Source organism: Podarcis liolepis (genome assembly GCF_965112155.1).
Source record: "Podarcis liolepis genome assembly, chromosome: 13".
NCBI lineage: Eukaryota > Metazoa > Chordata > Lepidosauria > Squamata > Lacertidae > Podarcis > Podarcis liolepis.
In genome coordinates, this window is record NC_139573.1 from 42,197,811 (window position 1) to 42,222,849 (window position 25,039).

The 25,039-nt window shown below is 46.8% G+C and overlaps 1 protein-coding gene across 2 annotated transcripts; it reads left to right on the forward strand.

The window, feature by feature from the left end:
• Positions 1 to 1,099: 1,099 nt before the first annotated feature.
• Positions 1,100 to 23,801, forward strand: KRCC1 (lysine rich coiled-coil 1). 2 transcript variants are annotated; one of them, XM_083469886.1, is made up of 7 exons: positions 1,100 to 1,252; positions 11,123 to 11,229; positions 13,572 to 13,676; positions 16,157 to 16,325; positions 17,796 to 18,062; positions 18,372 to 18,471; positions 21,933 to 23,801. In XM_083469886.1, exons 1-7 carry the CDS (start codon positions 1,138 to 1,140, stop codon positions 22,750 to 22,752), a joined length of 1,683 nt encoding a protein of 560 aa, XP_083326012.1. In that variant the 5' UTR covers positions 1,100 to 1,137; the 3' UTR covers positions 22,753 to 23,801. The 2 variants fall into 2 exon arrangements, with proteins under 2 accessions (XP_083326012.1, XP_083326013.1); XM_083469887.1 differs by lacking the exon at positions 1,100 to 1,252 and adding an exon at positions 2,407 to 2,591.
• The last annotated feature ends 1,238 nt before the right edge of the window (positions 23,802 to 25,039 follow it).

The following is a 25,039-nucleotide window of genomic DNA, read 5'->3' on the forward strand; positions in this document are numbered from 1 at the left end:
AAGACCCCTGGGTGGTAAGTCCAGTCAAAGGTGGCTATGGGGTTGCAGCACTCATATTGCTTTCAGACCGGGGGAGCCAGCATTTGTCCACAAACAGCTTTCCCGGTCATGTGGCATGATTAAACCACTTCTGGGGCAACGGAACACCGTGACAGAAACCAGAGCGCACAGAAATGCCGTTTACCTTCCCGCCGTAGCGGTACCTACTTATCTACTTGCACTGGTATGCTTTTGAACTGCTCAGTTGGCAGGAGCTGGGACAGAGCAACAGGAGCTCACCCTGTCACGGGGATTCGAACCACCGGTTTTCTGATTAGAGGTTCAATGGTTTAGACCACAGCGCCACCCAGGTCCCCAATAAAGCACAAATGCAAAGACAGTTCTTACTGGCACATTGAGGTGGCTGTGACCAAAACAGAGACTTAGGAGCAGGCATAAGCAAAACTCGGCCCTCCAGATTTTGGGACTACAACTCCCATCATCCCTGACCACTGGTCCTGTTAGCTAGGGATGGTGGGAGTTGTAGTCCCAAAACATCTGGAGGGCCAAGTTTGCCTATGCCTGCTTAGGAGAGTCCTCCTATATAATCCATTTATTGTAGGTGCAGGCAAGGGAGCTGATAAATTAATGGCTTGTGTCCTTAGGATACCTCTGGAATGTGGTGCGCTGTTAACACTGCATGTTGGAACTGGGACAAGGTGGAACAATTTGCAACACCCCTGCAATGTTGTGCTTAGCAGCAGCAGACCAAATGTGGAGGAACCTTTGGTCATCGTCCATACATTGCCAAACAGCATTGCTCTCGCCAGCTCCAGCAAACATAAGCGCTCCCCCCCCTCCCCTCAGCGCAACTGCAAATCAATCCCGACCGCTTTTACATCCTATTGAACAGAGAGCACCTGATTGGGGCGGAGCAGTGATTGACAGGGGCTCGGAGACCAACCAGGAAGGTGCGGGGCTGGCGGGGCGGAGCTAAGCTATTTTTTTTTTAAAAAAAAAGCCGTTCGAGAGGAGACGCCTGCTGCGGATGTGAAGTTCCGGCTTCCGACGCTGGCCGCTTTCTGCTTCCGGGTCGCGGCTGCTTCCCCCCCGCGAGGCCTTTGCCGCCGAAGGTGGGCGGGGCCCGCTTCCCCAGCCATGGCGGCGGCGGCGGCGGCACCTGCTGCTGCTGCTGTGGGGCGGGAGAGGGCAGAGGGGGGAGGGGGCGCCCCCTCCCCCCCGCTGCCGCCACCCCCCCGCGGCCAGAGAGCAGGTGAGTGGTGAGCTGAGTGGCCACCCCAACTCTTAGGTAGAGGAAGGGGCGCGGGAGGAGGAGGAAGTGACGCACAGGAAGCTGGCAGGGACTGGGGGGGGTTGTTTCAGGTAAATTGGGGGCTTTCTAGGATTTAGTGGGGGGGTGATGTAAACAAAATTTGCCCTTTTCCCTTATGGGGTATCCAAGAGCCCATATAGAGTCCTTACATAGGTTCCCTGTTGGTAGGAGAGAATAACAGAGGCCAACCAGAGAATATTGAGAAGCAAAGCAGCTAGTAAGCTTGATCTTTATGGATCTGTTGCAACAGGGTGCTCCCCTCGCCCGCAGGAGAGAGGAGGAACCCAGAACAATGGTGCGCAAGGCCTTATATGGACTTTTGAAATTGCCACCCTGTAGCTCAAGACCACCCCCAGAAAAATCATACATACATCACAGAAGGGGTGAAATCTAAGACCACCCCCCAGATACATCATACCTACATCACAGAAAAGGCGGTCTTAAAACAGAAATTTGAATGTTGTTTTTCTCCTGTCCTTGTTTATCTGGCAGGTTACTTGCTTAGATTGCCTGGGTAGCCTGGCCAGTCCTTTGTAATGATAAATACTTAGTTCCTGGGCCATGTCACAGGCTCACACCCTATTCATATCTTAAATATGTCCTTAAGACAGGATTCATGAGGAAAGAGACAATGGGGAGGTTTCCCACTTTGACCTTGCAGAGAAAACATTTGGTCAGTTTAGGAAGCAAAATGGTTCCAGGTTGGCCTTCCTGTGCTGATCTATGTACGTGCTTGGTTGGTGCACTTATGAACATTACCATATATCTAAGACCATAAAATTCCTATCACGGGGTAGAGCAAAAGTGGCTGATAATGGTGTGGTGAGTCTCTGGGAAAGAGGAAGCAGCTAGAAGAGGAACCTTATTATTTTAAGAAAAATACTATTATTATTTACAAAAAATACTACTATTATTATTTATTTATACCCTGCCTTTTCCTCTGACAGGGACCCAAGGCGGCTTATAAAAAAAAATAAGAAAAACTAAAAATGGGGGAGAATCCTTAAAACACACACACACACACACACACACACACACACAATTAAACTTTGGTAGAGTTTCTGTGCAGCTTCTATTACACACATGCATAGAAACGAAGTGTTGGGATGGCAAGAGGCATCTTAGTCCAGTCACCTTAAATGCAGGAATCTTTTGTCCATTGTGGGGCTCGAACCCATGACCCCCGAGATTCATGCTGAATTAGAGGAAAAACCAGCACAGCGCCAGGTGCTGAAAGGGCGGCAGGTTGGGGTACGTCGACAGGGAACCAACCCAATAGGTGAGCCGCCTCCTTGTGAGTGGTGTAATGTTACAAACAAAACCAAAGGGAGAACACAAGCAAAGTAAGGGTTGGGTGTGTCCTGCTCAGGTGTACTTCTCTCATATTATGCTGAACATGCACATCATCTGCTCAGATAAGTAGTAAGTTGCTTAGGTGAACTTGGAAGAAATACAGTGGTGCCCCGCAAGACTGAAAACTCGCTAGACGAAAGAGTTTTCCGTTTTGGAGGTGCTTCGCAAAACAAATTTCCTATGGGCTTGCTTCGCAAGAAGACAATGTCTTGCGAGTTCCTGCTGGTTTTTTTTCCTCCCCCCCCCCTTTTCTAAGCCGCTAAGCCGCTTATCAGCTGATCCGATCAGCAGATAAGCCGCTAATCCGTCAATGGGCTTGCTTTGCAAGACGAAAAAACCGCTAGACGAAGAGAATCACAGGACGGATTCTTTTCGTCTTGCGAAGCACCACTGTAAGGTCTGCGCTAGCTCTAGTGTCATTCTTGCATATAGAGTTTCTGCGGCGTTGTGTTGGATTTATTGGTTTGGACTTTGTATCACACAGTTCTGGTAAGCACTCAAAAGCGGCTTCTCTGGCAAAAAAACCCCCCACCATAATAAATGACAAACAGCAGTCATCAGTTTGAAAACAAGCAATCGTGATGTTGTAGGAATGCAGTGGTGTGGCAGGGGTCTAATGGCACAGTGGGCTTCATGGAAAACACACATGGAAAAGATGGGGAAATATAACTCCCCCCCCCCCATAAGTATTGACCACACAGACCATCATGTTTTAAGAATCCTTTGTGCAGCCAAAACTTGCTCACTTCGTACCACAGGGTGGCTACAGTAGTCAAAGCACATTGCAGGCAAACTGTCCGAGAATCCATTAACAACCAGACTTGGAGACCACCTCACAGAGAATCAGACTTGCAACACCTCCCAGGAATGAGTGGCAAGAGATTTCCTCCCTACAACATTTTACTGGCTCTGAAAAATATACAGCAACAGTGAGTGAAATCTTAAATCTCATCCAATACACCCACTAAAAAAAACCTCACAACTCTTCAGAAAGCAAACATTTGAAAAATATCTTAAAACACATCATTTGAGTTAGAAATTTCTTTTGGCCCATATACAATCATAAAATTGAAGAGTTGGAAGGGATCCTGAGGGTCATCTAGTCCAACCCCATGCAATGCAGGAATCTCAACAAAAGCATCCATGGCAAATGGCCATCCAACAGCTGATTAGAAACCTCCAAGGATGGAGAGTCCACCACCTCTCTTTTGAGTGTTGAGCAACCCTTACCATCTGAAAGTTCTTCCTGATACTTATTTTTTAAAAAAATAATGTTTATTAAAGTTTCACAACGAAAAGTTTCAAAATTTAAACATAAGAAAAACTACAAAAATGAAAAAATACAAAAACAAAACACATAAAAAATACACAATAAAAAACAGTTAACAAAAGAAGGGAAGGAAAGGAAAGAAAAACCAAAACAGAAAATAGATTAGTATTTTCATATCTTATACTTCATTCACTAGTTTCTTGACCTCCTCACACCTCCCATTTTGTATTCCAGTTCAAATATTAAATTCAGCAAGTCCTTACCCTCTAGCATTTATCCTCACTCCAGATATTAACCTATTATAAATATCAATTTTCCAGTTATCAATCCTTATTTACATTTTCTTAGAAATCTTTTTACCAATACCACTTATTTTCCATGAGACACCGTTTTAACATTCCTTAATTTTGCAGTGCTTCTGCAGGTAGTCTTTAAATTTCTTCCAGTCTTCCTCCACCGACTCTTCTCCCTGGTCACGAATTCTGCCAGTCATTTCTGCCGAAAGTTCTTCCTGATACTTAATCAGAATCTCCTTTCTTGTAACTTGAATAAATTGGTTCAGGTTGTCCCCTCCCATGCAGGAGCTTGCTCCATCTGCCCTTTAGATATTTGAAGATGGCTATCCTATCTCCTCTCGGTCTCCTCTTATCCAGGCTAAATATAGCCAACTTCCTCAATCGTTCCTCATGAGGCTTGGTTTCTGGACTCTCGATCATCTTGGTCTCCCTCTTCTGCACTCATTCCAGCTTGTCAATATCCTTCTTAAATTATGGCACCCAGAACTGGACACAGTATTCCAGGTGCGGTCTGACCAAGGCAGAATAGAGTGGTACTATTAATTCCCTTGATTTGGACACCAGACTTCTGTCGATGCAGCCTAGAATAGCATTAGCCTTTTTTTTTTTGCTATTGTATTACACTGTCGACTCATATTAAGCTTTTGTTCTACTAAGATCTACTAAGATCTACTAGGATCCCCTAGATCCTTTTCTCATGTACTACCGGCAGACCAGGTGTCCCCAATCTTACATTTGTTCAGCTGGTTCTTCCTGCCTATGTGTAAAGCCTGACGTTTGTCCCTACTGAAATTCTGTTAGTTTGGGCCCAGTTCTCCAATCTGTTCAGGTCATCTTGAATCCCAATTCTGTCTTCAGTGGCATTGGCTACCCCTCCCAGTTTGGTGTCATCAGCAGATTTGAGTAGCCTCCCCTCAACGTCTTCATATAATCTTGCTTCATACTACATCAGACACCTGGTTCATCAAAGCCTTGTGGTATCTGCTTTAGCTTGGAGTGGTTCTGATATCCCGTCCTGCTATCCAAGTTGGAATTAACTTTGGAAAAAAATTTCATGCAGGCGTGTGCTCTGCCACTGAGGTATATCTCCGCCACCTTAACAGTTGATCTGTGGTATTACATTATTCATGTGGTCTTTGAAGATGGATGGACCTTAGTTTGTATCACACGTGTGGTGCCTTACAGAAAACATGTATGCCACTTACGGCAAGAGAGGTTTGGTGTAGATTCCAAATAATTGTCAGAGTTTGTACCTCTCCTTTTGAGTGATTGGACTTTGTGTGTGCTTCAGTAAGAGATTTAAAATATCACTCACTCAGATTGTCACAGCTTGTGAGGTCATAAATCCTTATTCATATCCCAGCAGATTTCACAACGGCCTTTAGGTATGGATTTTTAATTTTTTTCTTTTTGATTTCTAACTTCCTTTCTCATTATTTAAAACAATGAAAATACAGAGACAAGGGCAGTAGAATTTTGTCACTATAATTAAATTTGCCACTTGTTCCTTTCCATCTCTTCTCTTTCTTCAGTTGAGCTCATTATACCTAAAGAGGAATGAGAAGTGATGAGCAAGGCTTATGCTATTCACACTTAGCAACAGGCACGGCCCATTGAATTCTGGGGGTTTTACAGCCCCCAGGCCTCATGTCGGACCACTCTGATATAGGCTGTAACTCTGATTTGTAGTAGGAAGAGTCTTTCATTCTGAGTATTCCTACATTGCAGGGGAATGACCTCAGGGTCCCTTCCTACTCTACAATTCTATTATTCCTTCTTGTAGGTGTTTGTAAGTTTAAATGGAGGCATGAGGAGGCCTGTTCTTTCCTGAAGTTTCATTCCAACCAAATATTTGTCCCAACAGAACAATCTTCTGCTTGGGGTTAGTAAGCAGGCGATTTCTCTCTTTCTCTAATCCTTAAGAGACTGTGTTTAAACTGCACAAAGCAGCAAACTAGGGGAACAATTGTGATTTAAGAGCTGAGTCGCGTGCTGTTCTTCCAGGTTCATGCACGCCACAAATTGTCGCCCCACTGATCTGCAGTGACTCTCCAAGGGTCTCCATCAAATGGGGCTCCCAGACCTTCTAACTCAGATCGTTTAGCTGGGAGTGGCATGGATTGAGCCTGGGAACGTATTCATGGAAAATATGTGCTCTTCCACAGGGTTTAAGCCCCTTCTTCCTCAAGCAGGGAAATGTATTTTCCTGTACAGTGAGTTGAGAAGTCATTATCTTGCTTGCGCAAGTTCTTCTCTCCACCAATTCTCCGCTCAAAACAAGTTGAATGCTTACAGTGCACAAATTATATATGCGGCAATATATGAGACAACTCATAGGCTCAAAGCCCTGAGCAAAATGCCACTGTGCCACTTTGAGAGGCAATAAACATAAGATCAAATTATGAGATGGAATGCAGGAATGCCTAATGTGAAATAACTCTCTCACTCCGCATTAGACACCAGGAAACTTGCAGCAGTGGTGCTAGCGTGCTGCTGAACTTGCGTAAAGCGCGGCAAAAGGTGGGAGGCAGACCCTGCCGCCTCTACTCAGGACCAACAATAAATGGCTGGCTGACACGTTGGACTGGAGTTTTTTGTGAACTGATGATAGTGGGACATGAGTATATGGAAGCAGGGCAAGAAAGAATTCGAGGCCTTATGTCATGGCAAAATCACTCCAATACTATTTTCTTGCACCAATTTCACACGGTGAATCTTTTTCATCGGTGTTTCTACAGCTGGCATTTCCCATGTATGGAAAAAAATATGCAAGGCCCCCTGATGTGGTGAATAACTGCTCTCACCGCATGGGGTACATTCATAAGAAATATACACCACGTGAAATTGCCGAGACGAAAGCTAGCAGGAGCTAAGCAAAGTGAAATGGATTGCAACCCAAATACAGTGGTACCTCAGGTTACATACGCTTCAGGTTACAGACTCCGCTAATCCAGGAAGCGGTTAAGAAGTTTGCTTCAGGATGAGAGCAAAAATTGTGCTCTGGCAGTGCAGCAGCAGCAGGAGGCCCCATTAGCTAAAGTGGTGCTTCAGGTTAAGAACAGTTTCAGGTTAAGTACGGACCTCAGGAATGAATTAAGTACTTAACCCGAGGTACCACTGTAAAAGGGAAACAACATGGCCACTCTAAGCACCGAAAGCATTTTTGAGCTTACTTTAGAGTTGTTGACAAAGATTTTCCAAACCAAGCTCGAAAACTAAATTCGGGGGCTCTTAAAAGGCCACCACAAATGAGAGATGAGTTTTTGGAGCTGCAGGGTGTATTCTCCATCCATTATGAGAATCTGAGCTGCGGAAGAATTAGGGGCTCCTTTTCCTGGCACCTGCTGTTCCCCAGACCCCCAAAACACACTTTCCTCCTACCTTTTGCTCTTCAAACAGCAGGAGAAGCAACAGCCATGCCATAAGAAGGATTGAGGGGGGAGAACTTCCTGAGATTGCCTTCATCATCTAGGTAACACAGCATTAGGGTGCAATGTTTAGGGGATTTGGGGAGACGTAGTTTTTGTGAGGACTCCTGCAATTGCAGGAATGTCTTGTGATCCTCTGCTAACTCAAAGCAACAGGGCATTGTAGAATGAGAGCCCTGCTGAATCAGACCACAGACCTTTCAAGTTCAGCATCCTGCATACAAGAAGCCTAGAAGTCTGAGGGCAGTAGTCCTCCTTGTAGCTGGTATTCAGAACCCCCAACCCTTCCATCTTGGTTCCACTTCTGCATGTAACACGAGGGGTGCAGGGACTGGTTGGCAAAAAGATCACGGATATTTTCGAAATTAATCAGAGGCAAGCTTGGGCCTGCGCTTCCACCTCCAGTTTAAATCCATTAAATGTCAAAGCTGCTTGGTGAAGCAGATTATCCGTAAGTGTACGTTTATAAGCAACATTTAGGGTTCGGACATAATGTTTAAAATGTGGTTAATCATCAATGGAAGCAAAAGTTTCTGATCTTGCAGTGCTTTGGAAGGGGAACAGGGCCACATGAGACCAAAGCTCCCCATAGGTAAAGGTAAAGGAACCCCTGACCATTAGGTCCAGTCGTGGCTGACTCTGGGGTTGCGGCGCTCATCTCGCTTTATTGGCCGAGGGAGCCGGCGTACAGCTTCCGGGTCATGTGGCCAGCATGACTAAGCCGCTTCTGGCAAACCAGAGCACTGCACGGAAATGCCATTTACCTTCCCGCCGGAAGGTATCTACTTGCACTTTGACGTGCTTTCGAACTTCTAGGTTGGCAGGAGCAGGGACCGAGCAACAGGAGCTCACCCCGTCGCGGAGATTCGAACCGCTGACCTTCTGATCAGCAAGTCCTAGGCTCTGTGGTTTAACCCGCAGCGCCACCTGCATCCCCATACCTTGTTCATAATGCTAAAGCATGGTTTGCCATGGTATTCAAACCAGACCAATGTGGATGTGAAGAAGAATATGCAAAGCTGAATTAAAGTTTTAATAATTAAAAGAATTAAACATGGCAATTGCCTCAGGAGCATGGCATGAGTATTTACAAAATCTGCATAAATTTGCATACAAATAATACAGTAATCTTAAAGCATTCTTTCTTGTTTTAAAATGCGGCATACCGCATGTCACCACATGTGCCTCTTGTGTGAGAAGGGGAGTGGAATGATGATCCCTGTTTAATTCCTTGAAATGTTTTTGTTTCCTAAGTGCCCAATTAGTTAGGGCCAGCTTGTCAACTGATCAAAAAGTTTTTAATTAATCTGATGTGAATGTGCATTTGTAGAGTGGCACCTGAATGTTCCACTCTGCAACTCTGCCCTGTGTTTGGTTGTTCACACGTAACCTTGCAGAATAAGTACAGTGGTGCCTCGCAAGACAAAAAGAATCCGTTTTGCGAGTCTCTTCGTCTTGCGGTTTTTTCGTCTTGCGAAGCAAGCCCATTAGCGGGATTAGCGGCTTAGCGGATCAGCTGATAAGCGGATTAGCGGATCAGCTGATAAGCGGCTTAGCGGATCAGCTGATAAGCGGCTTAGCGGATCAGCTGATAAGCGGCTTAGCGGATCAGCTGATAAGCGGCTTAGCGGATCAGCTGATAAGCGGCTTAGCGGATCAGCTGATAAGCGGCTTAGCGGCTTGGGAAAAGGGGGGGGGACCCGCAGGAACTCGCAAGACATTTTTGTCTTGCGAAGCAAGCCCATAGGAAATTCGTTTTGCGAAGCACCTCCAAAACGGAAAACCCTTTCGTCTAGCGGGTTTTCCGTCTTGCGAGGCGTTCGTCTTGCGGGGCACCACTGTACCTACTTGGGAGTGAGCCCGGCTGGTTGGACTGAGATGGCTTAGTTGACCGTGCATGACAATCTCAGGGTTGGGGGTTCAAGCTCTACGCTGGACAAAAGATTCCTGCATTGCAGAGGGTTGGACTACATGATCCTCAGGGTCCCTGACGACACCGCAATTCTATAATTTTCAGTTTAGTGGGGCTTCCTTCTGAATAGACTTTGCCGAAGTAGATTTGAGCAGCTACTAGCGTTCATACCTGGCCGATCTTGGGGGAAAAAACTATATTCTGGATAACGATTTAGAACGTGTTTTTACAAGCAAGTCCTCACGTTCGGGTACTTTATTTTAAATTTAGAACTTAAATTTTGATTTATGTTCGTTTACAGAAAGCCATTGACTCCCATTGAATCTTTATCCATGTAAATGGATTTTGGGCTTCAGCTGGATATCGTCACATGTTGCCTCGAAGCATGTGCACAGAAACCCACATAAACTTAGATACTTAGAATTAGCCAAATTGACAGACATAATAAGACAAAAACCAAAAAGTGAAGTAAAAAAAGAATGGGAGTGCCTAAATGAATACCTCAAAAGTCAAGTTACAGATAGGTAGCCGTGTTGGTCTGCCATAGTAAAAAAAAATAAAAAAATTCCTTCCAGTAGCACCTTAAAGACCAACTAAGTTAGTTCTTGGTATGAGCTTTCGTGTGCATGCACACTTCTTCAGATACACTGAAACAGAAGTTGCCAGATCCTTCTATATAGTGAGAAGGTGGGGAGGGGTATTACTCAGAAGGGTGGTGGGAATGGGAGAATGCGATCAACCTTCTTTATGGTCCAGCTTTCACTTCCATACATCACTACTAGGAAAACCATAGCTTTTACTATATGGACCTGCCTGTACTGTATTACAAAATCTGGCACAAATCTCCAAGGACCAGTTCAGATGGTCCTGGAGAAGCAGGAATCCTTATCGTGCTTGAACTTTGTCCACAATGCCCAAGAGCCACTTAAAATTCATTACAATTTCCTAAATGCCAATAGTGATGGGTTTTGTAGCATAAGGTCTGTCCTGTCTGCAGCTGCCTTCCTTTATTAACCCCTGAGGCTGTACTGGCCTGTAAGGAAAGTAGAATCTACAAAACCCACAACCGAACAATACCATTAATAAGACATGCCAAAAAGTGTCCAAACTTCTGAGTTCTGTGTATCTCTTAATTGAGCTAGATGCTATGCAGAACACTGGTTGGGGGATTAAGTAGAAAAATAGAAGAAAATAGGCTGGACGTTACAGCCCTGATGTTATAGGAATTAGACTAGGGCTGCTTCGAGATGGACACTGTTTTGCCAGTTGGATTAACACAGAGACCAACAGATTTGGTTAAAGTGGATTTGTCACTTGTGCACACACCCCCTCAAAAGAACAACCCAGACTTTTTGTAGGAAGAAAAGTGAGGGATAACAATTCCTTGATAAGACTTAACTTCTCTGCAAACAAATCAGGATAAGCGTTCGGTAAATAGGTCCCTCAGTTCCAAGATCAAAATTGTGGGCTGAATAAGTCTCTGCTAAACGCTAAAGGTAATCAGATCACTGCCCTGCTTATTGACTGCTATATCCTTAATCATTCATTTAGATGATACTTTGGATGAAGTGACAAGGAAAGAACTGTGCACAGACACTTTCTGCAAAGTTTGTGGAGCTGTGCTGCAGTTTGAATCGCAAAGGGCTGCACACTATGAGGTAAGCTTTTGGAGCGGAATATGTCAGTTGTGTTTCCTGCACACACACACACACCCCTTAACTCCTAGCAAAGGACATTTCAGTGTTTCCCAGTACAGGCTCAATTTCCTTGGGAGGAGAGTCCACTAGAGAATTGTAGCATTTTTAGAATATCTGTTCGTTTATAAATATTCAAACTGAATAGGCAGACACCCAGACATAGAGTGTTGCACTTTGAAACAGTTCATTTATTTTATTTGTTTATTAAATTTGTTGGTTGCTTTTATCATGCCCAGGGCAGCCCAAAGCAGCTTAGAAATAAACAACAAAGATAGATAGATAGATAGATAGATAGATAGATAGATAGAGTAAAACCAAGGGGTTTTCTCCAAAAATAGGCAGCATATTGGGGGAGGGGGGACTGTCTCCTCAAAGCCACCTGCAAAAACTCAGACTTGTCTCTGTGGGTTGCAGTACAAGTCATGCCCAAAATTGCCCTACTTCACCCTTGGCTGGTAAGTCTTAAGAATCCCCATGAGCTTGTAATCACCATCCACAATTGTTCATTGAAGAAACCTGTTCTAGCCATCTGTGCTCTTAGACCCATTGGGAAAAGATCAAGTAACGGGTTACATCATCTCCTGACAGCCGTAACGATATTATCCCATGTAAGATGCATATTCATGCTGTCCTGCCATACAGTCGCTTCTCCTAGTCCTGAACACATGTCAATATAGGGCCACAGCTATTAATGATCATGGTGTCTCCCCTGCCAGGTAAGTATTAATTTTCCTAAGACGCACACCCCAACCCAAGTACAGTGGTACCTCGCATTAAGTACTTAATTTGTTCCGGAGGTCCGTTCTTAACCTGAAACTGTTCTTAACCTGAAGCACCACTTTAGCTAATGGGGCCTCCCACTGCCACCATGCTGCTACTGCGCGATTTCTGTTCTCATCCTGAAGCAAAGTTCTTAACCCGAGGTACTATTTCTGGGTTAGCGGAGTCTGTAACCTGAAGCGTATGTAACCTGAGGTACCACTGTAAAACATTTGTCTTGTTTCGTTGCTAATAACATTGCTTTGGCCAGTGAAACCAACATATTAAAGGCATGGGATCCATTTTTCTTTATCCCGCGCCACTTTGATTTAATCTCTTCTCTAAACCAGCTTGTTAAAGTTTTCCCCTGAGCATTTTAGCATCGGCTGCTGTGGACGTTCTGAGACGTTAAGTAGCCTCTGAACTGTCTGTGTTGTCACGCTCCCTTCTCTCCCTTCTCCTTGTCCTGCCTGGACACTTGAGCCTCTGCAGGCACGTTGCCTGAGGAAGCCCTGCACCAAACAAGACAAGAAAGGGGCGGGAGCTGTGCTAGGCCACCAAAGAGCTCTTCCGTGGCTCCCATTCATTCTGATGGGGCTCGTAGGTTCTGTAAGGAGAGTCGCGAGCCGTCCTGCATCCCAGCCAGCCATGCATTGGCCACTGTTGGGATGCAAAGAAGAAACTCTCTAGCAGAGCTTAGGTAGTGGCCAGGCTGGCAGAGGAGGAGACAGTCTCGTAAGTATCTGGGGTCAAGCTATTTAATGCTTTAGAGGTAACCGCAAGCACTTGAAGCTGGCAGGCAATTGCTGCTGTTGTGAAATGGGGACAATATTCTCTCACAGCTAAGAAATTCTCTCTCTTTTTTTAAAAAAATGTTTAATAATTTTTCATTAATAACATTGCAATTAATAACATATCAAATCATGCTACATCACATAACAAATAAAAAGGCCAATTACAGTGGTACCTCGAGTTAAGAACTCAATTCGTTCTGGAGGTCTGTTCTTAACCTGAAACTGTTCTTAACCTGAAGCACCACTTTAGCTAATGGGGCCTCCTCCTGCTGCTGCCGCGCCGCCGGAGCACGATTTCTGTTCTCATCCTGAAGCAAAGTTCTTAACCCGAGGTAATATTTCTGGGTTAGCGGCGTATGTAACCTTGAAACGTATGTAAACCGAGGTACCACTGTATATATTCTGAATTAAATAATTTAATGGGACTTCCCATGTTCTGGCCGCTCCAGAGAAAATCTTTTGCTTTTGTTCCTGCGTTTTCTCCCAATATCATAGTTCCGATCTTAACCCCTTCTTATCATCACAGTCGCTGGTATGGGACTTTTCCATCATACTTAACAAGTCCATATTATGTTGGCAGGCAAGAAGGTTTTATTCTCCTTGTTATTCTTATAGCTAAGGAATTCTCTAAACATTGCAGTTCTCCAAGTTTTTTTCAAAGGTACCGTATATTCCAGGCCTTACTCATTTTATCTCAAAAGAGAACCCCAAGGTGCATCCTGATATAAAACCAATCCTTCTGTTTTCCAGGGCAAAAGGCACGCTCAGAAAGTCCGGCTTTATTTACAGATGCATAGTGAACAGAAGGATGCCCAGGAGCCCAGCAAACAGAAGTTACAGTATGTGAATTTCCAGGTAATGTTATCTCATCCTCAGCATAAGCCTGGGAGGTATCAGAGATTGGGCTGGCAGCCAGTTTGGGGGAAACTGTGACCACCTTTCCTGTGCCTGTCACAATCAGAAATGGGAGATTTCAAGCTGTGGTTAAAGTGAAGAAGAGCCAGGAGCATGCCGTGCATGGCAAAAAGGCAAAGGTACCAAATTCAAGAGGGACGCAGGTGGCACTGTGGGTTAAACCACAGAGCCTAGGACTTGCCAATCAGAAGGTTGCCGGTTCGAATCCCCGTGACGGGGTGAGCTCCTGTTGCTCGGTCCCTGCTCTTGCCAACCTAGTAGTTCGAAAGCACTGCTCCGGCAGGAAGGTAAACGGTGTTTCCGTACGCTGCCCTGGTTCGCCAGAAGCAGCTTAGTCCTGCTGGCCACATGACCCGGAAGCTGTACGCTGACTCCCTTGGCCAGTAAAGCAGTGTTTCCCAACCACTGTTCCGCGGCACACTAGTGTGCCGCGAGATGTTGCCTGGTGTGCCGCGGGAAAAATTAAAAAATTCGAAAGATTTTTTTTTTTAAGTCAAATTTTCGATTGGGGCGCCGTCACTAGATGGCCCCTGGGGTTCCCTCCCTCCCTCCCGCTCTGCGCCTCCCTCCTCCTCCGGGGAGGCCCTTCCTGGCTCTCGGCCAAGGCTTGGCGGCTGCCACTCACTCACTCGCTCGCCCACCCGTCCCTCCATCCCTGCACCCGGCCTTTCCCCCTCCGTCCCCGGCGCGGGGGCTGCCGGGATCCGTAGTCCCCTCACCCTTGGGCTCCGCGCCCGCGCGGGGTGCGCGAACTACGTTTCCCAGCGTGGCCTGGCGGGCCGGGCGTTTTGTTTGAAGCGCTCTTCTCCCGGCCATGGAATGAGCGCGGCGGCGGCCGGGCGGGCAGGGGCTCTTCCACGCAGACCCCGCGCAGCCTGCCTGCGCCCCTGCGGAGATCGGGCGGCAGGATGGAGCCCGGGGATCCCCGCGGAGGCGGAGCGGCGGAGGCGGAGGCTGCCCCCCAGGTAGGGCTGCGTCGGGGCGGGGGGTATTTTTGCAATGCTGCATCCGCGCCGGAGGGGACGCATCGGACCGCGGGGAGACCCCTTGGCGGGCGTGCAAGGCAATGCATGCGTGCAGGCGTTGCATGGAGTGCAGTGCAGTGCAATGGCAACGCGGCACCCTGCATGCATGCATGCAACTTCCACCGGCGCTCCAGACTTGGCAGGTGAAGGGGGTCCCCAGTGGGCGGCAGAGAGAGCCGGGAGGGCGAAGGGGAGCCGGGGGGGAGCAGCGCTGCTCCCCGAGCCGAGCCCGGGGGGAAACTTCGGCGTCGTTGCGCCAGGTGTTGGAAGCAGAGGCTGGCGGGGGCCCCTCACCTGCAAAACTGGTCGCCTCTCATATATTTCGTGCATTGCATTCATCGCCTGCTTTCTCCTCCAAGGAGCTCCCGGGGGCACGCGTGGTTCTCCCCGTGTTATCCTCGCAACAACAGCCCTGCGAGGTGGGTCAGGCGAGTGGCCCAAGGGAGCACCCAGGGATTGTCCTGGCCAGGTGGGGTGATTTGAACCCTGCTCTCTGCCCGGTCTTCGTCCTCATTTAGCCCCCACATGTGCATGACTGTGCATGACTGAGGTTTTCCCCCCTCGTCTTGGCTATGGTGTGAGTCTGTGCTGTTAATTAATGGGGTTCTGCCTTCGGAGAAGATGAGCCAGCCCTCAAGGAGGTGATTATGTAATTTGCTAGCAATTCATGTCCCTCCCGGCGTGACGCTGCGCGCTGACGTCACGGGGCTGTAATGGTGGTGTGCCTCGAGAATTTTTTCATGAAACAAGTGTGCCTTTGCCCAAAAAAGGTTGGGAAACACTGCAGTAAAGCGAGATGAGCGCCACAACCCCAGAGTCGGTCACGACTGGACCTAATGGTCAGGGGTCCCTTTACCTTTACACCAAATTCATGAAGTGACAATGTTTTTGGTGCAAAGAATTAAGAGCATAGTTAGAGAGTGCATTTCCGATTATTTCTTTGAATCAAAAGCTTGAATTGCAGGGAGCTTTGCAATGCAAATAATCCTTGCCCAGGGTGGCATCTGCTGCCCAAAGGGAGCTGCTTGTTCGCCTGACGTCATGGTGGAATCAGGTGATTGGCAAGTGGTTGTCCCTAGCCACCTATCAGAATGGCCCAGCCGGGCGGGGGAGCTCCGGATCCAGCCTGGAGTTAGATCTTCTTTTCTACTCTGCTCTATATGGCTAGTTGCTGATTAAGACCAAAACCTTTTCAGACCTGGAATATGTTTTTAATCCTAAACTGCGTCCTAAACCCTGTTGTTGTTGTTGTTGTTGTTGTTGTTGTTGTTTGCACCATATATGCCAGTTTTTCTCCTTTTCCCTTTCCCTTTCTCTGTCCCACTCATTCTCCTCTCAGAATTTTCCCATCGGTTTAGCACTGGTGGATTAAATGTCTTCACACTTTGATTTCAGATGGACCCAAATGTGGACGAAAACACGTACTGCAGGCTTTGCAATATGGTCTTCACGTCCCCAATAGTTGCTCAGTCACACTACCTGGGAAAGATTCACACCAAGAAGCTGAAACGGCTGTCGGAAGATCAGGCACAGCAGCCTGTGCAGAACGCTCAGCCAGAACCTGGTGAAGACCCAGTGGTTTTTTTATAATAATAATTTTATTAGTTATACCCCAACCATCTGACTGGGCTGCCCCGGCCACTCTGTCCTCTGTCAGGGCAAAGTGGTGCAACATTTTAGCTGAATCCAAGGAACTGTCAGGCTTCAGAGAATCCAGTCCCTCCCACGGTGGGCAGCCAAGAAGTTGATAACAAGAAGAGTTCTTACCAAGTCCATTATTCAGTATTCCCAGATAGAGGCTTTGAGAAGTGCCTCTCCATTCCAGTAATGGCGTTGCTCCGAGTAAAGTCCTACGCCCTCCATCTCTCCTATCATATGTCATCCCCTCACCGGCTGATCTGAGCTTTCTGCCTCTGAGCTTTCTGCTCTCCTACTCTCAATGCCCACCTGGGAGAGGGGTGGGTAGGATCTGGCATGCTTTCCAAAGACAGAGTCTGTCAGCTGCCTCTCCCCTGGTGCTGCTTCTCCCTCCTACTCCTCTCCCACCTTCTCCCTCTTCTCCCCTTCCCAGCTTCTCCCCTCTGCAGCCTCTGAACTGTGACCTTCTGCAAACCACTGTTCTAAATCTATACTGTCTCCCTCTTCTCAGGGAAGTGCAGCAGGGAAGGGGTGGGGGGTCTCCACCATTCCTCCTCAGTCCAGTCCCTGACAGGAACAAGGAAAGCAAAATTTCCCTTCTTCTTTGCTCCCTTGTTCACTTCTGCCTGTCCCCTGGTCTTTCTGCACAGTGCAGGAAAGGGAGAAAGTATTGACTTAGGCCTGCCAACCAGCCGCTTGCAGGAGGCTACACCTATAACAGCTCCCCACCAAGTGTAGTTGTCATCCAGAGAGATAGACGCACATGGGATGAGGCATACTGTATTTTTTGCTCCGTAAGACACACTTTTTTCCTCCTAAAAAGTAAGGGGAAGTGTGTGTGCGTCTTATGGAGTGAATGCAGACAGGAGGCTCTTGCTGGAGCCGCGCACTCTTTAAAGAGCCACCTGTCCCTTCCCCCACCTCCCGGAAAAGCCAGCAAGAGCTGCTGCCAGGCTCTGCTCAGCGCTCCCTTGTAAGGGCTCCCTTTCGTCCCTCATCCCGCTTTGCTGGGAATCCAGCAGAAGAGGCGCTGCGCAGCTGTCGCTCTTTCTCTGCTGGCTTCAGCGAGAGCTGCGCAGCTTGCTCTGCTGGCTTCTCAGCGAAGCAGGAGGAGGGACGGGAGAGTTTAAAGCAAGAAAAGCGAGAGCCGCTTACATGCTCTGCGCATATTTTTTTCCTTGATTTCCCCCTCTAAAAACTATGTGCGTCTTATGGTCAGGTGCGTCTTATGGAGTGAAAAATACGGTATTTGTATGTCGGGCATTCCTTCTTGATAAATAAGAGCTGCATGGAATATATTCTCAGCGTAACCGAAAGACTCACAGGGCCATTACAGTGTCTTCTCTGGCTGCTTTGTTGGGAGAGCTGACCCTCCTTCCTTGCACTTATTTCCCAGGTCCCTCTACGGTTCCATCTCTGCCGGAGCCATCTGTTGAAAACGCCTCGCAGGACACTGATGTGAAAGACACGTCGCCATCCTGCAAAGCCACGTTGGATCTAGACGATCCGGATAAATTCTGCAAGCTTTGCTCGGCGCCCTTCAACAACCCGCTTATGGCCCACCAACACTACGTGGGCAAGAAGCACAAAAGGAACGAAGCGCGCAAGAAGCTGATGACCGAGATGGGATCTGAGGCCGTTCCCGTGGAATCCCAGGCCAATGGTAAGCAGGCGACACAGGGAGACGCTGTCCATTGAGCGTGGCTCAGAACCAAGCTACATGGTCAGCAGACTCGTGGGACTTCGTGGCTGTTGCTGCAGAGGGGATTCCTTGTTTTCCTGGAATGCTTCCCTGTATTTAAAAATATTCTCTGAACACACAACACCGTATCCAGCTGTCAGTTAGTGGAAGACTTTTTCCAGGAATTGGTGGGCAGAGAGATATGGCACAAGGAATTCGGACACGTTTTGGACGTGCCCTGGGGCCATTTTCATTGCAATCTGTTTAACCTGCAGCCCTCTGTTCTTTTAGCAGTTGGCGTGGGCAAGTATATATGCCCCATATGCAGCATCAGTCTCACATCCATAGAAATGTACCAGTCGCACATGCAAGGAAATAAGCATCAGATAAAGTAAGTGTGTTCATTTTTCTCTTCTCCCCAACCCCCCAACAAACAAGACTGACAGTTCAGTGTGGGAAGTGTGTGCTAATGTTTGCAGTGGAGCCTCACAAAGACTGGGTAGTGATCTCTGTGCAGTCCTTCATCTGGGTTCAGCTGTCAACTTTTCCCTTTTCTTGAGAGGAATCCTATTCGGAATAAGGGAATCTCCCTTAAAAAAAGGGAAACGTTGACAGCTATGGTTCTGTACCTGTGCAGCTTTCTCTTAGAAGGCAGAGGAGAAGAGATTTTTCTTCTCTTGAAAGCACCTTGCTGCTCAGTTCTCTAACAGCAGTCCTTTTTTTCAGGGACGCAGGGGTACGCATACTCCTAAACATTTTCTGAATCTAAGTTTGGCCTCGTTGAGTGGGCAGTATTTTCAATATGAGTAGGAAAATGAGAGTACCCCTAAACATTTTTTAAGAAAAGAAGCACTGGGTAGCATCAACTTTAGGACATCCTCTCTGAGGAGATATCTCCTCAGTTTGCTCTTTCAGGTTTTTTAAAATTCCTGCAGAAGATTTCATTGTCCGTTTTATTTACTTCCCCAACTCTCTTTTTAATATTTATTAAAGTTTCCATTTTAACAATCCAATAAAAAACCACATTAAAACATTCTAAATTACAATGCAATCAAAAAAGCCAAATATTCAATGCCAAATTATATATCTTTTGGGTGACTTCCCATGCTCTGAAGTTCTTTTGTGGTTTTAATTAAGGAGCATTTAATATGGTGGATAGGGGACGCAGGTGGCGCTGTGGTCTAAACCACTGAGCCTTGGGCTTGCCAATCGGAAGGTCGGCAGTTTGAATCCCCGCGATGGGGTAAGCTGCCGTTGTTCAGTCCCTGCTCCTGCCAACCTAGCAGGAAAGCTAATCAAAGTGCAAGTAGATAAGTAGGTACTGCTCCGGCAGGAAGGTAAACAGCGTCTCCGTGCACTGCTCTGGTTTCGCCAGAAGCGGCTTTGTCATGCTGGCCACATGACCCGGAAAAACTGCGCACAAACGCCATCTCCCTCAGCCATTAAAGCGAGATGAGCGCCGCAATCCCAGAGTCGTTCACGACTGGACTTAACTGTCAGGGGTCCTTTACCTTTTTAATGTGGTGGGTATTGTGACCTTTCTTCATGCTTACGGTGCAGCAGGTGTCTTCAAGGAAGCACAGGGTTTGTGGGGGGAACATAACCACCTCTCATTAGTGTAAGTTCCACTTGATTTGCATCTCCCACAAGTTCCCCAGGCAAGCGCAGTGGACTAATGTGTCAAGGCTTCTAAGAAGAGCTGTGCAGAACAGGCCTATTTCGTCCACCGCTGTTTTATGGATTTTCTTGCTTTAAAGGATTTCTATACTGCCCTTCATCCAGGCCAGTTTTACAGCAGCACATAAAATGATAATCAGTGAAACAGCAGCAAAAGGCAATGCTAAAAATAACCACAGCAGGGATGGATGGATGGATGGATGGATGGATAGATAGATAGATAGATAGATAGATAGATAGATAGATAGATAAGGTACCTGACACCTTAAAAAAAGCATATTAATCTAGGCAAGTGAGCCTCACTGGAGAGCATGTTCCATCACTTTTATGCACCAGGCAAAAATGTTTTTTCAGTCATGCTTTTGGCTTTAATTTGGAGAGTTTCAGATAATTGTGGTCTCCTTTAGTGGGTGGGATGGAGGAGACTACTTTTTATGTGCAGGAATGTTTTTAGCTTTCATATTGTTTTAGTTTGTATTGGTTGAACATTTGTATTGTATTGCAAGTCACTTGTGAGCTCACTTGTTGTAAAGAGAAGTGGCTAATAACTGAAAAGGTCCTTTATCCCAGGGCATCCTATCACTGTTCAAATGGCAGGACAGGGGTAGCAGCAGCAAGAAAAGTGGAAGAGCAGCTCTTAGATGTGCTTCTGAGTGAGTGGCTTTTAATTAGTGTACCCAAATGAGATATAGGAAGACCCTTTGCCCCTGAGGAAGAGCTTTGATCAAAATATGTTGGGAAGTCTTTGCAGAAAAGCCTTGAGGAGGAGGAGGAGGAAGAAGAAGAAGAAGAAGAAGAAGAAGAAGAAGAAGAAGAAGAAGAAGAAGAAGAAGAAGAAGAAGAAGAAGAGTACAGTGGTGCCCTGCAAGACGAGTGCCTCGCAAGACGGAAAACTCGCTAGACGAAAGAGTTTTCCGTTTTGGAGGTGCTTCGCAAAACGAATCTCCTATGGGCTTGCTTCGCAAGACGAAAATGTCTTGCGAGTTCCTGCGGGTTTTTTTTCCTCCCCCCCCCTTTTTCTAAGCCGCTAAGCCGCTTATCAGCTGGTCCGATAAGCCGCTAAAAGCCGCTAATAGCACTAATCCGCTAATCCGTCAATGGGCTTGCTTCGCAAGACGAAAAAACCGCTAGACGAAGAGAATCACAGAACGGATTCTTTTCGTCTTGCGAGGCACCACTGTAGTAGTAGTTTGGATTTGATATCCCGCCTTTCACTCCCTTTAAGGAGTCTCAAAGCAGCTAACATTCTCCTTTCCCTTCCTCCCCCACAACAAACACTCTATGAAGTGAGTGGGGCTGAGAGACTTCAGAGAAGTGTGACTAGCCAATGTCACCCAGCAGCTGCATGTGGAGGAGCGGAGACGCTAACCCAGTTCCCCAGATTACGAGACTACCGCTCTTAACCACTACACCACACTGGCTCTCAGTGTGAGGCCTACATCTTCCATCAAATTATATCACAGGAGAGCAGGATCAAGTACACCCTCTCTTAATTCAGCTCCCTAATACATATGCATGTACTGGGACGACAAAGGATTTGTTTCTCAGCAGTGTGAAACGGGCAAAAACTGATCTATCGCACGTATTATGTAAAAGCCCCTTTAAATCCAGACTTGCTTCCCAGTGAAATGTGGGTAGAATAATACTGCAGGAATCTAGGTGGTGCTAAAGTGGAACTGTGGGATGCGGGTGGCGCTGTGGGTTAAACCACAGAGCCTAGGACTTGCTGATCAGAAGGTCGGCGGTTCGAATCCCCACGACGGGGTGCGCTCCCGTTGCTTGGTCCCTGCTCCTGCCAACCTAGCAGTTCCAAAGCACGCAGTGCGAGTAAATAATTAGGTACCACTTCGGCGGGAAGGTAAACGGCGTTTCCGTGCGCTGCTCTGGTTCGCCAGAAGCGGCTTAGTCATGCTGGCCACATGACCCGGAAGCTGTACGCCGGCTCCCTCGGCCAGTAAAGCGAGATGAGCGCCGCAACCCGAGTCGGCCACGACTGGACCTAATGGTCAGGGGTCCCTTTACCTTTAAAGTGGAACTATAGATCATTCAGCTGACATTTTGGTCCACAGGCACTTCTTTCTTTCTGACTTCAGGCAATTTGGTTAAAAATCATGTTGTTGTTATTTTTGCTCATTCCCGCCACAATTATATCTCTTCTCCCTTTTATTCTTGTAGAGAAACCATGATTTCCAATCTAATAACGAACTCCAGGAAAACATACGGCTCCTTCCAAGATGAACTGGAAGATTATATTAAAGTGCAAAAAGCCAGGGGGCTGGAACCAAAGACCCACTTCAGAAAGCCAGAAGAAGACTTTCAAATGGAAGAGTGTGGTGCCTTGAATGGCCACGAACGGGGCTTTGGATTTGATCAGGATCAGTTTTCCGGCGACGCTAACACACCAGGGCAGTATTCTGGCATTTTCTCAGAAACATGTCCACCTTTGTATTCTGCTAGAAGCAGATTGTCCCACTGGCCGCCAGGGTACAGAGACCTGCCGAAACTAGAAAATGCACCCGTTTCTCAGCACAGCACAGGTGGTTCCCTAGAAAAGCAGGCATCTCCACTGGCCACCTACAAAAGTGACAATTGCAACCCATCATCCGAATCCATCGATGGCTACAAACATCTGCCTTCCGATAGTAGCTCTGCCTTTCATAGGAGGAGCCAGAAGTCGCCAAAGACATTCAGAAAGGAGGAAGAATGTTCAGGAGAGGAAGACGGCGACCCTCGCCCACCCCTTGCTAAGTTCAGGAGAAAACCGCGCTGCGAAGGAGACGCAAACTTTGGAAAGGGCGGAGAGAAGAGAAAGAGAAAGAAAGAGGACGTCGACTCAAGTGCCGAGTCGAAATCGAAGCAGAGTAAGGACGGAGGAAATACAGGCGGATCTTGTGAGAAGGAGAGCAGGAAGCACAAGAAGGAGAAAAAGAAGGCGGGAGCCAGTGGACCAACAGAGGAGGAGATGCTATGGGATGAATCCATCCTGGGATTCTGAGCTTCTCCTAATTAATGATTTTTTGCGTTCATTTGAACCGTTGTGCACTTTCCATTGCTGGTTACTTTCCCTGCCCCCCCCCTTTTAATTGCTTGTTCAGGAATAATGAATGATGGGCACAAGATCTCTTAGCAAAGCACTAGGGAAGAAGTGGAACTGAAATTTTGTTGTACTGTACGAAACATAATTAGCAATTTTCAGTACTTATCCTGAAGCGGCATTTAATGCGTTATGAATTTAGTGTGTAATATTCTTTCCGGTAGCATTTAAATGCAGGTTTAAAAAAACCCAAAAAGCTATGCATTGTCTACGGTTGCAGCGATATCTGTGTTGTTGAAAGCTTTAATATGAAAGTATGGGGACAGAGAGAGGGTTTATTCCATTTCTTCTTTATAATTGTTTTCCCCTTCCAGTTCTGAAAGTATAAAATAACACATTAAACCAAGATGAGGAAACTAATTGAATGTATACACACACACACACACACACACACCCTTTACATCTCAGGTACATTTTATTTAGGTATAGTTCTTAATCCTAAGCCCCAACATCACCTCATCAAAATCTCTCATAAAGGTTTATTTGACTACAACAGGTTTCACTGTTAAAACTGGGGTGAGGACCTTGCTTTCTGCAGTGCCTCACTGCCCACTGGTGCTTTGAAGCCCCAATTTCAGGACTTCAAAGCACCACATCCCCTGACGCCATTTGTAAACTCAAGTGATTGCCCACCTTTTAAATTTGGCCCACAAGCCAGATCCTGATAGGGATCTGGACCATGGAGCCAAAAGATTTCCCCATCTCTGGCTTAAGATGGTGATTGTCACCATCTCCAACAGGGAAGAGGTGCTTGTAAAGTTCAAGGATGGTTTTTCTGAAAACGAAACACTATTTAAAGAGTGTTCAAGGATCGGGGATTAAGGCAGTCAGTTTAAAATGAGAATTAAGATGCCCAGAAATTCATGCCTGCTTTCAAGGCATGGAAATGGTTGAAGCAATGTTTGCCTTTACTTGTATGTCATGTAGACAGTAAAGATGATTTCTGAAAAGCGCGCTCCTGTTTTGCTCCCATGAATGTTAGGTCCCTGTTCCCACAATTCCACCTTATGTTTCACCTGCTCTGCAGGTCGGGCCAAGCACTGACCCTGGGGTCACTGCAATAGAAATGTTTAATATTCAGCTACGAGTTGAAATTAATGATGTTGGATTTCTGCTGAATGGAGAAGAAAACTTCCAAACCGCACATCTCTAGTATTCTCCAAAGCAACATAGATGGATATTTTCGTTCCATCTTTTAAAATCCCGTCATCTTAGAGGAGACCTATTCCTCATTAATTAGTCCTGTGTCAAATCAAGAGGGCAGAAGCAGTGGCTGCAACTCTTATGAACGCTCAACCTTCGTTTGTGCAGATATGTCCCAGCCACATAATGTATACGCACAGCCCCTTTCTCCTCATCGTCCAAGCAGGCACCGTTTTAACATTTCATAGGCACATTCCAACCAGATGAGCATTTGGAAAGTTGGAGCAGGGGAAGAGGAGGGGTGACTCCCCCAAATACCCTTTCCAGAAATGAGGTTATTCAGCTATATATGCTAAGGTATCAACAAAGCCTGTGCGCAATAACATCCTTGCTTGGAAACAAAAAGGTATTTTGGAGTAAAGCATGTGTGACAAATGTGGGACACGGGTGGCGCTGTGAGTTAAACCACAGAGCCTAGGGCTTGCCGATCAGAAGGTCGGCGGTTCGAATCCCCGCGACGGGTTGAGCTCCCGTTGCTCGGTCCCTGCTCCTGCCAACCTAGCCGTTCGAAAGCACATCAAAGTGCAAGTAGATAAATAGGTACCACTCCGGCGGGAAGGTAAACGGTGTTTCCGTGCGCTGCTCTGGTTCGCCAGAAGCGGCTTAGTCATGCTGGCCACATGACCGGGAAGCTGTACACCGGCTCCCTCAGCCAATAAAGCGAGATGAGCGCCGCAACCCCAGAGTCGGCCACGACTGGACCTAATGGTCAGGGGTCCCTTTACCTTTACCTTTTTATACGTGACAAAAGGGTTGTGCAAGTCAGCCATTTTAAACTCCAAAGCTTACAACATTTTTCTTCAAAAATGCCAGGAATGGACAAATTAATACAAACTATCTCCAGTGCTATTTTCATAGGGGGGAAAGGGTGTCTGAACTGAACAGGAACTCTTCCCCTTTTTCTCTTAGAATGGCAATGGCACCCACCTGAGAGGTGTCAGAACTAAGATCTGGCTGGGGAAAAACACTATCGGCAAATATACAG